Below are 15921 nucleotides of genomic sequence, written 5' to 3' on the forward strand. Positions count from 1 at the left end.
CATACCCTGGTGTATATGGACTGACCATCAAAAATCATTGGGTGCTGAGGCCCCTCCAATATTTTCATTTTGTACGAAATTATTGCAAGAGATATCGACTTTTTACTTGGTGATTAAGATGGTATAGTAATATCCTGCCTTATTTAGGGGAAATCCGGTGACAATCGCATATGTTCAGAGATTTTTTAGAATATGCCGTTTATAATAGAAAATTGGGGGAAGTGGGTTTGCAACAACCTATGTAAGAAGTCAAATCGTAACAATGCTTGATAAGTTGACGAATAATTTTAATCAAAATAAAGAATCTTGCGTTTTTTAATCTTGGCAGTGACGATAATAGCTGACAGATTACAAGCATTAATCATTATGCTCAATTTTTAACACTTTTTAAACACAAAAGTTATAACTCACCGAGTTAATATCTAATCCACTTGACCAGCAGCGGATATGATCTAAAATTATTTGAAAATAACAAAATCAAACACATTCACTACAACACAATGATTTATTCCCCCCAATATTTTGCCGGGGTGGTCCATACAATCATCCCCCTCCCCCAATGTTGACGCCTGGTAATGGGTTTCTGACCAAATTAACCTTGTATTTGCCAATTTGAGCCCAAAAGTACAAATTTTCGCGCGCATTTATTCCACTTTTACACCATACTTCATCAGTTTAGCATGAAAATGAATAGCAAAAATTTCAACTCCATCCCCCCCATGTCAAAAAGAAATCTACACCACTGATTATCTACATGATCTAGACTAAAAAGAAATATTTACAACATCTTTAATCAATTACTACATTTTATACTGAATTTACTTGCAACAAACACTGTACTTTATTTGATTAATTTCCTTCCCAAGAGAAATAGAAACAAATTGTAAACGGTTTCAGGGGCAAAACAGTAGACTCTATATACATGTCAAAATCAGTTGGTAAAATTGTACTTTTAAAACCAGTTCATGAATCACAAGCTTGCTACACACTCTATCGAAAACTACGTTACTCGTCCTCAAAATTCTGCGCTCCGTAAGGGCAATTCGCACAATAAAACAGGTGATAGCTATGAATGGTTGTGAAAACTATGGACATGTTCCTCTGTTTACTTAGAACCATGGACGAAAGAGTAACAGACCGCGTACAACCAATCAAAATCCCCGTACATTGTATGCTGTGAGTTCTCGCATATTCATGAGGGCCGATTGTTCGTTCATGCAGTGTCTAACAATCACGCCAGCGTTGCGTGCCATCGCCTGTAGCATTTCATGGAACAATCGGCCCTCATTATCGGGTGATGCTGAGACTTTGACCGATTGTACGCGGTCTGTTATCTCTTTCGTCCATAGATGAAGAAATAGTCTAGAGCTACAACATGTTACAAAATTGTTATAGCCGAATCCAACGAGCCAGGTCATGGTCAGGATTTGATCGGCCATATTTGGTTACCCGCATGCACCAAACAGGTGTTGTGAGTACCCAATTGGGTGGATTAAACCCGCTTAAAATTCGATGTTAGATTCTTTTGTGTTGTAAACTGTCATCATTCTTTTGTCTACGTGTGATAGAATGCAGTTTATAATACCCTTCAAGGCCGCATCATCCCACATTTTAGGTGGGATAGTTGGGTACCCGTCGCGGCTAATGGCTGTCATTGAGGAGCTGGAACGCGTGAAATTGGATTCGTCTATACCCATAGATTAATAATTGGTTATACCATTCCGGTTGAGTTAAATTCGATAGGGTTTATTCCCGTGTAGGTTATTGGATTTTATTCAATAGGGTCTATTCCCGTGTAGGTCCGTGGAGTTATATCCTATTTTGTCAAGGTTATAGCTGCAAAATGGGGGTAATAACTTAATTAACAATGATAACCATAAAATGACACAGCTCTGAAGAAACCCGACTATGACCTAAAGGGAAGAAACACCATCTGGTGAAATTATCACAGGCTTTAATATTTAATGAACTGGATTCGAAACCATTTCACCAATGTTACAAGTAATTTCGATATATCGTTAACAAATATTCCCACTAAATTATTACAAGTAAGTCAATATAACCATAGGCTCAGGAAGCAGAAGCCTTTTTACTTAATATTAGGGGCTGTGCAATAATTATGAGCCCTGGGAGGGTAAAATGGGGGGGCAAGAAATCTTTGGCGAGCCGAAAGGTGGGGGGCAATCAATTTTGACCGTCCGGAAATTTTACCCCCTCCCCCGGGGGCTCAAAATTATTGCACAGCTCCTTATGGGAGTGAAGGACATTCCAACCCTCAAACACAGATTTGAGGGCTAGAACCCCCGCTTTCCATCCCCCAGTTCCTAAGCCTATAGTAACGTACCGTAAGATATTATGTTTTGACCCCAGCAAAACTATTATTAGTACTTATATTGATATAACATTATTCCAGGATTGTCATGTAATTCATAGAAATTCATCTTCAGATTATATTCTATTTTGTATTGGGACATGTGAAGTGACGATGACCACGGGTTTCCAACAAAACTCGGATTATGTTCACATGCAGGCATTCTCTTAGAGATAAATGCAAATTATAGGCTACTCCCATTCTTTGGACGTCAATGTATTTTGCAGTTGCGCTGAACGCGTGTTGACCAAATCCTACGTGTACGTGTGCGTTTACCATTCACCATTATTCTTTGCTCTCCATATTTTACGAACTATCGGAACTACCCTTCATACCAATGTTATTTGAAATCGGCACCATCAAAAGAATTTAAAATAAGGTTCGTTATAAGCCGAAAAATAATAAAGGTTCGCTAAGTCGTAAGTTATAGTTTGGGGTAGGGTTAGGGTTAGGGTCATAGTAGGCCTACTGGTGAACTTTCAGACTAGCGACCCTTATAGTAGCGAACCGTATTACTAGTGGCCCGTAAGACTAGTGGCCCGTAGGATTAGCGGATGTAGTCCGTGTCATCTAGTTACGTGTCTTTCAAAGTGATGAGACATCATATAGATGCTGAGCAAAATGCAGGACAAAATATATACCTTTTTATGTTGTTAGAATCATTAAGTGCTGCTTATTTTATTGTAACCTTGACAAAAACGTTTTTTGATGTTGTATATACAACATATATAATTATGAACCGGGGTAAAATATGAAAAATAATGTGCCAAAAAATTGTTTGCCCGCCTCTCAGCTTGCAAAATCGCTTCCCCGCTCTCTTTGAACATGCCAATTTTTAGGGAACCCAATTTGCAAACCCTACAATAGTCTAGATATATAATGCGAGCTTAGCCATCAGAAACTGTTGCATGATTATGTTGCATAATCATTGCGTTATAAAAATGTTAATTATTAAAAAAATGTTAAATATTAATTAAATGTAAAATTAAATATTAAATTCAATGTTAATTAAATGTTAATTATTGTGTTATAAGTCTTTTAAGAGCATTGTTATTTAAAAGGTTCCTCATGAATGTGGGCAAACAAATCGTGCCCCACCACCCCCCCCCCCCCCCCGACTCATAATTAATGCACAGCCCCTTAGTACTGGATAGTAAACTCTCTTTAATGGTGTTTTTGTCCAACCTTAACAACATCTGGTAAAGCTTCTTTTGGTTTAACAAGATCACCGCCTTCCCGTTGCAGAGATGAATATTCTCCTCCCATCTCCTCTCTTGGAACTGTCCCAGCAGAACAGGCCAGCTTATTGTACTGATTAGGACCAGTCGGTATATCGTGTTGCCGGTTACCCGATCTAAGCCGGTTATAACCGACGTTGTTGACTTCCGGTGTAGCATATTCCACATCGTCAGCAATAAATTTCTTTGTCATTGGATTAGCATAGTCATATATTCCACTGACATTATCATTTTCATGTATTGAATTATTCTGGTGAGTTTTAAGTTTACCATCTGGTGTCAAACTTGCATTCTCGTACCCAGAATCAATACTTTGCGCCTTTATTTCAAACATTGGTATCGCTTCATCACATGTTGATGAACGTGCGCTTTCGCCATCCTTTGGGGACTCGGAGGGTACTGTTATTGGTTCATATTCCTCCGTCATGCCCGGTAACATTTTACGTTCCGGTTGAGGACTTGGGGTACGTGGCAAAATGTAATTCTTGATCTTGTACCCTTTGTCGATTCTGAAGGGCATTAAACACCGGTACATTTAGTTTATTTGAGCTTGAGTTTGCAGTACTCGTTTTTGAATCAGGAAGAAGTTTTTCACTTTCCGAAGTCGGTGATGATGGAACACTGGCTGACTGTGACATATTCTCGTAAGATCTCGTGTTGTCATTGAAATCGGTCGGTCTGGTAAGGCTAGTCGGGCTGTTGCTGAGCGTCGATTCGCCAACGACTTGCATATCGTACAGTGGGTTGTCAAGGTTGGAATCTCGTACATCTGAAATGAATGAAAATATTACATAGACATAATAGAGTACATTATTATTCTTGAGAGGGCACTGAATTCACGATTTTAAATTATCAACGGAAAGCTATGATGAATTCCGCTGGTTTCCAAGTGAAGAAATGTCCACCTATCGACTGATTACAACTGAATTATTCATTAGCTTGAAAATAATCGCCTCGATCCAATGATTAATAGTTAAGTTCTTGTAATATGTTTCCGGGGATCTCTGTGAACTTCGCCCTGTTACTGATAGCTCCCCCGAGAATAGCATGTCATGTTATACGAATAAATGGTCAAATACATGGCAAAAGGCTATAACACCTTGCGATTTGAGTTTTACAATAAAAAAATTAATAACATAAAGATCAGTATATCCTTTCGTCATTATGGACTGCAGATTTAAGCTGCCTAATACTGGTAAATATAAAACTATAAAAAAATTGACATTAGCGGACATTAGGAATAGCAGACCTTAGGACTAGCGAACACTATCCTTGTCGGAATATACGTGGAAAATATTGTCTCCAATTCTCGAGGTATACAAAATTTATGGAAAATTATTAAAAGTGAAATTTTTGACATTTAACAGTCCTGAGGTAAACTTTATAAATCTAGTGATAAGAGTATGCAGTGAAGCTGGGAGGAAAACCCGACCATTGATTTATGGCATTAGGCAATATCAAGTCAATTTGTAAGCGCTCTTTAGCAAAGTCATAGTTCATTGAATTTACCAATCGTATGACAAAACAGGCGAAAATAGTAACTTTTTGCAAAAGATTTGCAATTTAAAGAGAATTGGCCATTGCTCATTCTAGTGACGCTAGTGGATGGACAATATAAGTGTGCTTATTCATTTAATGACATAAAATTTGACAAATATTGCAAGATACGCTTGTAGGTTTTGACTTTTAAAACCTACATTTTGGTCATACCATGTGCTTGGATAGGTAGTTTTCAACAGATTTACCACATTCGTCTTGCTATAACATTGAATTGCGTTATCTGTTGACCTAGTGACGAAAAGTGTTTTTAGGGGGAAGTGTTAGCTTTCGTTTGATGTAAAGAAAATTCTGATTGGATGAAGGAAACACTTGAAGTTTCGACAAAAAAACAATTACATAGACCCATTTTCCAGCTAGATGCTCTACAGCTCATACGATGCTATGCACTCAACCGTGTAGTGTAATCAAAGACTGTGGTGGAGACAATTCACTGCTTGCTGATCTCTGCTTGGAAGCTCTAGGACGAAAATGTGTGCTCAGGTGTATCGAGGTGGAAACTGTGCGTAGATGGTTTATAAGAGAATCGTTTTGTATAGAAACCTTTCCATATGTTAATATTGCACTTCCCACAGCTGATATAGTTTTAGTAGTTATATGATTCACATCTCCTATTATTTTTTCAAGACTGGAAAAATACTAAGTTTATTTGGTGCGCGATCTGAGCTAGTCCTTTTCTGATGGCTGTGTCGCTTACAGGTAACCTCCCTCTGGAATCGAAACCACGATCCGCCCTCTTTACCACCCTTAAGTTGACGATTAACTAGCATGTTAGTTACAGAAAACGTGAATGAAATTACCTGGAGGACATTCGGTCCTTTGCGGATGGTCAACTGTTGTGTATCGGTCAATGTCATCCCTGTAAAAACAGGAAAAAAACATGTCAGTTGTGAGGAAATAACAATGGCTTTATACACACGATCATAGTCCTACGTTAGCTATTTCTTCAGTGGGGTGAACAAAGAGAGGCAGTGTCCCACTTTCCCGTCAGTTGGGGGAGGGGGCGCTCAGTGTGTGTGGGGATGTGTGTATAGATGGGTCGTAACTCACGTTACCGTCTGGCCATGCTGTCTGATCTGTCCCTGGGAAAGGTTTCCAATTTGGGAGAATGCTATTATGATGGTAATCAGTGAAGTCATTTTGTTTTTGCCACGTTGTGTAGTGTACCAACACCTTCAGTGTTTTAGATTATGGATTTCCAAATTCAGAATCCAACAAATAGCTTTTTAATTGTTTTTTTTTTTTTGGTTTTTTTTTTTTTTTTTTTTTTTTAATTTAACCGTACACGGGACATTTTGTTTGTTCCTTTGTTCACCGATGGGTGGCTAAAAAGGCCACATGTAAACAACTTGTACGATAACTTTTTACTGTTTTTCCGGGGTGGCACACGAACTGCATGCAACCCGGGATGCAATCACTTGTTCTGACAAACAAAAGTGTCTGTACCAAAATGCAACGTTAAATATACTATCCGATTTTAAGAATGTAACATACATTAACAAAATAATGATCGTGCTAAAATATTAATTTGTAGACTTTCCTCTTTTCTGTACCTTAGATTTTGTGCCTATTGCAAAAACTCAAAACATGGCAGACCCCTACAATTTCTGTCCAAATTTTGTAAAAAGGACCGTTCCCTTGAAGTTTTTATTGTTTGTTTTTTCTACCTAATCTATATTGATAACTTAATTTACGTACACTTTTTCCTCTGGTTCGATGTGGGTTCTCTTCTTCCTTACGCAATGAACGGTAACGATGACAACACACACAACGACAAGGATGAGAATTGGTCCAACGATGTAATACACTAAATTGCTTTGTCTGGATTGTGGAGTTACCGTGCCATCATCTGAAAAATGTTTATCAACAAAGACAAGAGACTGGTATATCGATATGCTTGAGTAAACCCCATGCATTCACTACACTGTTCAATAGCCTTATTGTGATGTGGCGGGAGGTTTAAAACACGAGCCCTGAACAACATATGATGCGCGCGCATACTGCCAGACAAAAACAATGGAAATTGTGATGATGTGTGCGCATACTGCCAGGAATTGACGTCAGTACAGAAGTCAACTCATCCATACTATTTAGTCCTATCTATTACAGCTTCATTGGCGAGATAGTCCATGGACTTTAATGCATCTCTTATTTACAAAAGTAAATGTTTTAGACAAATCTCGAACTTCATCATTAAATTAGTAAAAAGGAAATTCAAATCTGCAGATTCTTACAAGCCTTTAGTTTTATAGCCGTCACCCTACCTCAAGAGATTTTAGGATTGGGTAAATTTGCAGGGTAAGGTTTAGGGTATGGGTTAGGATTATGGTTAGGTTGGGATTAGGGTTATGATTAAGAAATTAGTGTTATGTTTAAGGTGGTGACCACCATGCCGTGTCTAGTTGGTATGCATTCCGTTATTTCGAAAGACATCGTATACATGGTATACTGCATTTGAATTAGAAGGAAAATGTTCCAAATATCACCTCGCTTAAATCTTTATTATTGCATTTGATTGTCAACTTAACTATAAACTTGTTGTTTTTATTTGGTGCCGGTTTACAATAACCTGTGGTGTTTACAACCTGGTTGTATATCAATAGGCTACTTACCAATATTGGTATAATGGGTCAAGTTGCTTCTTATGGTTGGCGATGTTGTAGGTATCTGGGTACTGTATTTGATTAGGAGTTAGCGAGAGAAGGTATATAATAAACATTTTGAAGATCATGTCAGAGAAAAGGAAATTATACACCTATAATAAATATGAAAATCGGAAAGCTTTTGATAGAAGACATGGAGTTAATTACCACGTTCGTTAAACGATAATAGACACTGGTCAATCACCAGAAATATTGCATGCAAAGTCACGCGGCGTGCCGATAGAAGCTAAAGGTCTAGAAATTGAATAGTTATGCAGGAATTATTCTTCAAGAGGTATCACTTTTAAACATGTTTTATTTTTCTGGACAATAATTTCTCAGATAATTTTGAGAATATTTTCAAAGAGAGTATTTTATGTACAACTTCAGACTGATTTTGCTTGATCACACCACATTATGTCAAAACCAGCAGTCAATACCTTTACCATGTAGCTCTGATTTTAGACCTCACTTGTTGAAATCGATCGAGAATTAGAGAGACCCGGTGTTCGAATTGTTTTAGTTCTCTTATTCGAGAACGCTTTTTGTACAAATCAATATATGGAGTAACTTGCAACTTTTGAATTTGCATAGCCTTGGGATTTTGGATCACCATGATCACCGTGTTCATGGTGTTCTTTATTTCTTGACCGATTTTAACGAATGAGATCTTAAATCTGAGCTAAAAGGTGCATTTATTGGCTGATAGTTCTAATATGACATAGCTGTAAACAGCATTTTGCAGATAAGCCCATTGAATTTGGACAACCAGTTCAAAAGATATAAACAGTTCAAGAGTGTCCAAAACAGTAGGAAACAAAACGAAATACTTCCTTTGTTTAGCTATATCTCAAAATCAGTATTTCCGACTTCAGATTGATTTTGCTTGATCACATCACATATTTGTATTTGCTTAGGATATTATCAGGGGTGAACATTCAATAGAATAGATAGATGGGTAAAATGTATCAAACAGCGTTTGTTTACCTTGTTAAACAAGAATTGTCACATACGTACTCCTCCAAAACCTTACAAATGCCGGCCAGGTCATGACATTGTACAACTTGTCTTGGATCATCAGGCTTGATGAAACAAGATTTTGACTCCGTGTTTTTGCCGCTTCCCATGATGCAATCTATGGCGTGAATACAGCACTCTTCTTTACTGATGACGTCATCTATATCGTCGGTATAACAAGGACAATGTTTCTGCTGAAAACATGTTAATTTTGGGTCTGTGCAGAGACACTGGCCCTGTATACATGCGTCTCGTGCTAGGATTAGAACAGAATAAAAGAATAAAAGCAGTTAATATATGTATGCTAGTTAACATGAAGAGTTTGTTCCCAAAACTGGTTAAGAATCTATATCAATACAGTAGCTTTGTGTTGAGCCGGCCTCATTATACGCTTTAGACGCATAGAGATGAAAGAACACTCAAATCATTGTTATAATATTCCAATGATCTACTATTGTAAGATCTTCAACTCACAAGGATTCATTAATCAGATGTTTACATAGAGCAGTCATTGTCTCACCAATTTTAGAAACAAATTCTTCAAATTCTGTCATTTACTTTTGTTAGATAAATAAAAAAAAACCTTTCCAATATGGTGGGTTTTAAGCCACCAGTGGCTATACACTGGAAAGGGATATTGTAAAATATTATTATTGCATACGAAGTCAGTTCCAGCTAGGGATAGCGATGTGTATACTTCTATCTCTAGCTTGAAATGATTTCATTTTATACTCTATGTATTTTTCATAATATAAAATATCCGTAGCTTTTTTAAAGGTAATGCAGGATCTGTGATTGATGCAACATTACTAAAAGAGAGATGCGATGTTCACGTAGAACAAAGTGGGCTGTGAATTAGTACCTGAAGAGGCTGTAGTTCAAAAGGCGCCATCATTATATCAAACCTTAGTCCTAACCGACCCCGTGGGTTTTCTGCTATTGAAAGGGAAAGAAGAGGAGAGAAAATGAACAAAGAAGTCACTTGGTACCCCTGGGATTCGAACCTCAGATCCCTCGAATGGCAGGCACAAGATCACCGACCTGTAGCCACGGGGATTACGCTGGCTGGTTCCCTGGGTATTATATGACTTGGGCTGAATTGGAATTGCGTCATCACATCACGTGTAAAATATGCACGTCTAGTGGTGTTAATAGTGAGCTTTAGTGAAACTCGGTTCAACTCTTTGCGTTTGCCAATAAAAAGTGTTTATTTTCACTTTTATCTCCCTTATCTCCCTTAAAATCTACGTACCACTGACACTATCGGTAGTGCAATAACCTTTGATAGATCTCAGCCGTCCGGTGCACTTCCCATCACATGTACCATTGCATTCTTCACTCCTGGTTAAATGCAACAAAAAAATAACAGGCTAAAAGAATTAAACCTCGTATTTTCAATCATGTTAGTACGACCTACTAAGTATATTTGTCGTAGGGAGTGTGATATTAATACTTTAATTTGGTGGGGGCTGATCTTTCTCATATTTTGGTAGCAACTTGACCACCCACCCCTTATGGACCACTAAACTTTTTGCCCCCCCCCCCTTTGAGGGACACAACCTCACCTGTCTAGAACGTTCTAGAACACATACATGACATAGTGTTCCAAAACTGTTACAAAAAGGTGTGAAAATGTGTTCTTTCAAGTGTTCATTTCTTTAACACTGGTGTTCAAAATTGAACACATTGAAATATAAAATTTTTTAATTATGGCCTGGAAAGCGTTAAAACCTGTTCGCCTCAACAGTTTTTAGTGTGACATAACACTCTTAAACAAGGAAACATGGACAGCATGGGTAAAAATTCAGTATTATAGCTTTAAAAATTATAGAACACTTTTGGTGTTAACAACCTAAACACAACTTTAGGCGTCCGTTTATTTTAGAGTACGGGCAATATCCCTATACAAGGTGTAGCATAATAAAGTATACAGTTGGAAAAATCCCCCTCGTAATCTAGTAAAGGCCACAACCAAGTTCCTCCATCCAGCTGTCTTTTGTCCTCTTCTCTGTCTCTGCTCATGATAACTTATAATTCTTGAGTTCTGCTACTATTGTTGTCCTTAAGGTGGTTTTTGGTCTTCCCCTGTTTCGCTTCACTTGTGGTGTCCATTACAGTGCTGTTATACAGGGTGAGTCGTGTAAAAATGCAGTTGCTTGGCAATCGTGTGATTGCTTTGAAGCACCAAGTGGAATAGCCCCCAAGATCTCCCGATCTTGCACCTCTGGATTTCTTCTTGTGGGGCTATCTGAAATCAAAGGTTTTCACAAGTCCTCCTGCAGACCTTAATGAACTCCAGAGACACATAATTGCACAAGTTGACATCCAAGCAGGACAGACCTCTCATCTCAGCTCATAAGACATGGTCTGAATGCCATGTTGAGGAGACCTAATATCTGCATACAAAAGAATGGTAGTTATGCCCTGGTGGCCATGTAGAAGACTAATCTGTTAATTTATCTATCAACTTCACGCAACTGCAATTTTACTCGGCTCACAAGAAATACTGAGTCCTTATTAATGATCACACGCCACTGACGCCAGTGATTTTCAGTTGTGGGAGGACAAGATGTTGATTCAGCTATAAAGAAAAACATTTTGACTACCGGTAAATACCTAATACTTTTTGATCTAGTGGCATTCTTCAAACTGTATACTTTATTTTGATACACCCTTTATAACAGCACTGTAATGGACTCCACAAGTGAAGCGAAACAGGGGAAGACCAAAAACAACATTGAGGAGAACAGTGATAGCAGAACGCAAAGAAACAAAAGTTATCATGAGCAGAGGTAGAGAAGAGGACAAAAGACAGCTGGATGTAGGAACTTGGTTATGGCCTTACGTGGATGAAGAGAATAAGTGTGGATGTGTATATCAGGAGACCGCTTGAAGTCGTAGATGAACAGGTCGTACACTTGTACGTATAAAGCAAATAAACAAACAAACAAATCACACTAACCTAGCAAATACAGCTGTCTCACTCCTTTTTTATATGATTTAGAAAAATCTCTTAGGACTATTACGGTATTATAGTTAACATGATTCAATATTTTATGTCAATTTAAATTAACATACGAATTTTAAATATGTAAAATCCTAATTTGCACGTTAATCGTAAATCAGATTGCGCCTAGGATCTATACCAATTATCGAAGATGGAAACTAAGATGAATAAAGACAAAAGAGGAAATTATGATTGGTAAATATTATGTACTGTATCAAGTAGCAAGAAATCAATTCTATTTATATCAAGTTAGCCATTTGTAACAATCCCACAACCACAAACACGGAAGCAATAAGACAATAGACGTATTCAAAACAACAAACATGGACACAAACAGGACTTCCTGTACACAAATAAACATGACGTTCGCTAAATACAAAAAGAGGTTCGGACACGAGTGATGGTATAAGTTCCTACAATCATGATTTATCTCAAGCATGACTTTGAAGACATTTATTTATGATAAATACAAATTTTTACCTTCGACTTTCAGAATAAATGTGCATTAGCGATGTTAAAAATACTTGATTACGTAATACATTAGCATAAGCACACAATAGCATATATGAACACTGTCTGATTTATCATGTTTATGGTCAAAAGTACATGTTGTAACTTCAAAATCTTCGGAGGCACACCCTACCCAAAAAAATTTGAGTACCCCCCCCCCCTCGGGTTAAGTGCATGGTGAAATCTAAAACATTTCTTTCTTACTGGTGGAAATTCGGATTACAAGTATTCAATCCATGATATTGGATTGTATTTTATTGTTTTCAAGATCTGAAACCAAACCATTTAAAAAACATTCTATCAAACACATGAATGTTTTTAAAACGTTTTAAACGTGTTTTTATTTTGATTTAAACGTTTAAACGTCATCACGATGCAATGGCGCTACTATTACTATTGACCATGCTATTTGTATCGTGCTAACTTCAGAAGTTAAAACTGATACATACCAAAAATGAACTGAATTCTGAGAAATAAAATATTTTAAGAAGCGAATTGAATTTAGCTGGGTCAAACTTGGGGCACCAAGTCTAATAGACTCCTGTGGTGTTGGAAGCCAAGTACACCGTCCCCTACTGAGATACTGCACTTGAAATTGATATGCAATGGAGACTTCCTAAAGCACGGTGCTCGTGTTTGCACCTATTTCAGTAAGGCAATGCAATTCTTAAAGACATTCAGATTTTTATTTCTAAATAAAGTTATGATTCTTTAAATGTTGGTCGGTAGAGCCCATTTGGTCAGTAGAGCCCATCAGTAACTGAGCATTCTTATATATTTATATATACTGTATTTAATCGATTCCCATTATATTTCCAGTAATGCATAAGTTCTAACGAATGTTTCTTGAGGTAAAATCGATAATAATGTAGCATGTCTGGTGGAAATATATTGTCTATTTTGCGTCATTAAATATTCGTTAGAAGCTAAACATTAGAATGGGAATATAGATAACGAAAACATCATAGATTATCAAAAATATTAAATATTCTACATCCACTCAAATCTCTGTACATTGACAAAACTGTACGGTTTAGCCATTGAACACATTCTTGCCTAAACTTTGTAAACATGTTTAGAAACTAAACACTGCGAATCAAATTCCTAAACATCGATGTTCAATGGCTATAACATTATCCATCAACACTCTTATTTTAAACACGTTTACAAAATGAAGTGAAGAATGTGTTTAGAAAAGTGTTTAATCCTAAACACTGTTTTTACAGTGTAAGGATCTTAAGCATTTGTTTCATAGTATTAAAACAAATCCAAATGCATGTTCTCCCGCATAAGGTTCTGATATAAGCTATTCAAAGCCTGTGTACATTTATATGGGTTTTCTTGTTAATTGTGCAGAACGGAATTAATTCAGACTAAATACTGATGGTGTTTTGTTTTCGCTCATTTCCGTAATCGTGTTCAACCATAAAATAAAAATTCTAACCTCGGCTCTCCAAACAACACACTCCTAACGGCTCAGTTCTAAAACACCATGGATATTATTCATAGAATGACCTTTGTATGCGGTAGGTACAATAGTTCATACTCCACAGCTTGAGGTCAACTTAACTATTGAATGTAGGTTATAGAACTGTGCCACTGTTGACGAGAGCATTTCGCCTTAAAACGCTATTAACATGGATGTCTATAAGCAATCCACAGATATTATAGGTCTTTGGTTATAGCTTCATTCAGTTTCTGAAAATGTTGGATTGTATCAGTTCTTGCAGTTGTGTGTCTGCATGACACTGGGACATTTCAATATAGTACACAACCCGAATGAATAAAAGTTAGGCATAATTGCAGGGTTCTTTGATTGTACTAACAAAAGCAGCTAGCAGTCCTATCTGACTTGGGCATACTTGGCAACATTATATCTCGGCATAACATCCGTTGCCGCATGCATGGGTTGTTATATGTTACTTGAAATATACCTCCATGATGAACCCCCATTTGTTCCCTCAAATCTTGGCCACATTAACTCCACATCGGTCATTTTAAGTGACCTGCTCAAAGGTCAGATTTCCATATTTGACTTCATTTCTATTTTGATATCAAGTATTCCACAGATGATCATGACATACATGTACATGTAAAAGCACTTACCATGGGCAGAAATCTGGACGTCGTACGATGTCCCTTAAACGTTGCTCTGTCTCACTTACACTATCAATGTGGTGTTGTTGACAGTATGGCGAAATTGATGAAGGCTGAAGCTCCTGACACTGGTAGAAGAGCAATAACTGTCCTAAAATTAAAATCTGCCACAAAAAGTTTTGCTTTACGATGTTTTGTGCTAAACACATAAAATACATCGTTGGGTATAGAGAAAAATCTGTGCTGCACATACAACGAATTGTATTCACAGAACCTGCACCATTAAAGGATGTATATGTTCCATAAAATCATGATTTTCTTCATCAAAGTGTCCTAAATTCATTTTATCCGTCATATTAGTAATCCATTTTTGTAAGATATCGTTGAATTATACTAAGTGTGACATTGAGTAGCATATACCAACCCTGCATGCTCACTCGTGATACAGATACCGGAAAAACCATAGGAAACGCACAAGGATCGGTATTTGTAACAGCGCGTGCGCACACTTCTCTTAATACACAGTCGATCTTAGGATTGATAAGTTTCACTTTTCATGAAGAAATCCAAGAAAATATAAACCTTTTAAATAGTTTACGTTTATGCGTACATATCTAAGCATGTGATGAAAAACTAAATACATGGTTAAAGGGAATAAAGCTAAATAAGTAGGCCTTATATTTAGTAGTTGCGTTTTCATAACAAAAAGCAACATTATAGGCTATACTCGTGATACTAGGCTTTCTTAGTCATCTATACATGTAATACTTTTAACATTCAGGTTTTTTTAAGTTTATGTTTGTGTAACTACAGAATTCAGATACATTTGGGAATATCGTTATGTCGATACTCATGCTGTTGCCAAGGTAATAAAGGAAAGTATTCCGATTCAAAAATAGATTTGTGTTTTGCGTCATTCCGGAATGACCAGATATGCATGCAGTAAAAATGTGTTGCTATGTTTTGTTGGATTCACACGCCCGCTAATTTATACCAATTATTCTGTTAGTTGAAATTCAACTTGAAAAACTTTGAGCCATAGGTGACACGGATCCAAGGAGAAAAAATGGGTCTTTGTGTGACAGAGCCTGAGTTTATCAAGAAAATGGGTCTTGCGTCCTGACTGCGCGCCTTAACAGCTCAACATATGCGTCAACACCAATATTGAAATGTTCGCCCGGGGTATATCTGTCGCTGTTATGGTAGCAAATCATAGCATCACCTGCACTCTCGTGAAGCCTATTTATTTTTTTACTAGAAAACCTTTTCATTTATTTTTGACGCCGAAACTCATTAGCTTGACTAGATTCCTCATCATTTCGAGTTTCAGTTTCAGTTTCAGTTTTGACGTATCGCCGTTTTTTGATCCGATAAAGTGTTACAGCAAGCTTTGAATCGACTGTCTCATTAAAATTACGTCAGTGTTTAGACAGTTACCATAGGGTATTAAATAAAAGGCACTAAATTTAATGCCCACGTGAC

At 37.2% G+C, this 15921-nt stretch overlaps 1 protein-coding gene across 1 annotated transcript; it reads right to left on the reverse strand.

Annotated features, from left to right (window-relative positions):
- Positions 1-1909: 1909 nt before the first annotated feature.
- On the reverse strand, positions 1910-14890 carry LOC140142580 (uncharacterized). Its single transcript, XM_072164573.1, has 7 exons — positions 14449-14890; positions 10078-10166; positions 8796-9081; positions 7779-7840; positions 6865-7015; positions 5967-6025; positions 1910-4378 (listed from the first exon to the last, which is right to left on the reverse strand). Exons 1-7 carry the CDS (start codon positions 14688-14690, stop codon positions 4050-4052), a joined length of 1218 nt encoding a protein of 405 aa, XP_072020674.1. The 5' UTR covers positions 14691-14890; the 3' UTR covers positions 1910-4049.
- Between the last annotated feature and the right edge of the window lie 1031 nt (positions 14891-15921).

The sequence above is a fragment of the Amphiura filiformis genome, chromosome 20 (genome assembly GCF_039555335.1).
Source record: "Amphiura filiformis chromosome 20, Afil_fr2py, whole genome shotgun sequence".
Classification (NCBI taxonomy): Eukaryota; Metazoa; Echinodermata; class Ophiuroidea; order Amphilepidida; family Amphiuridae; genus Amphiura; species Amphiura filiformis.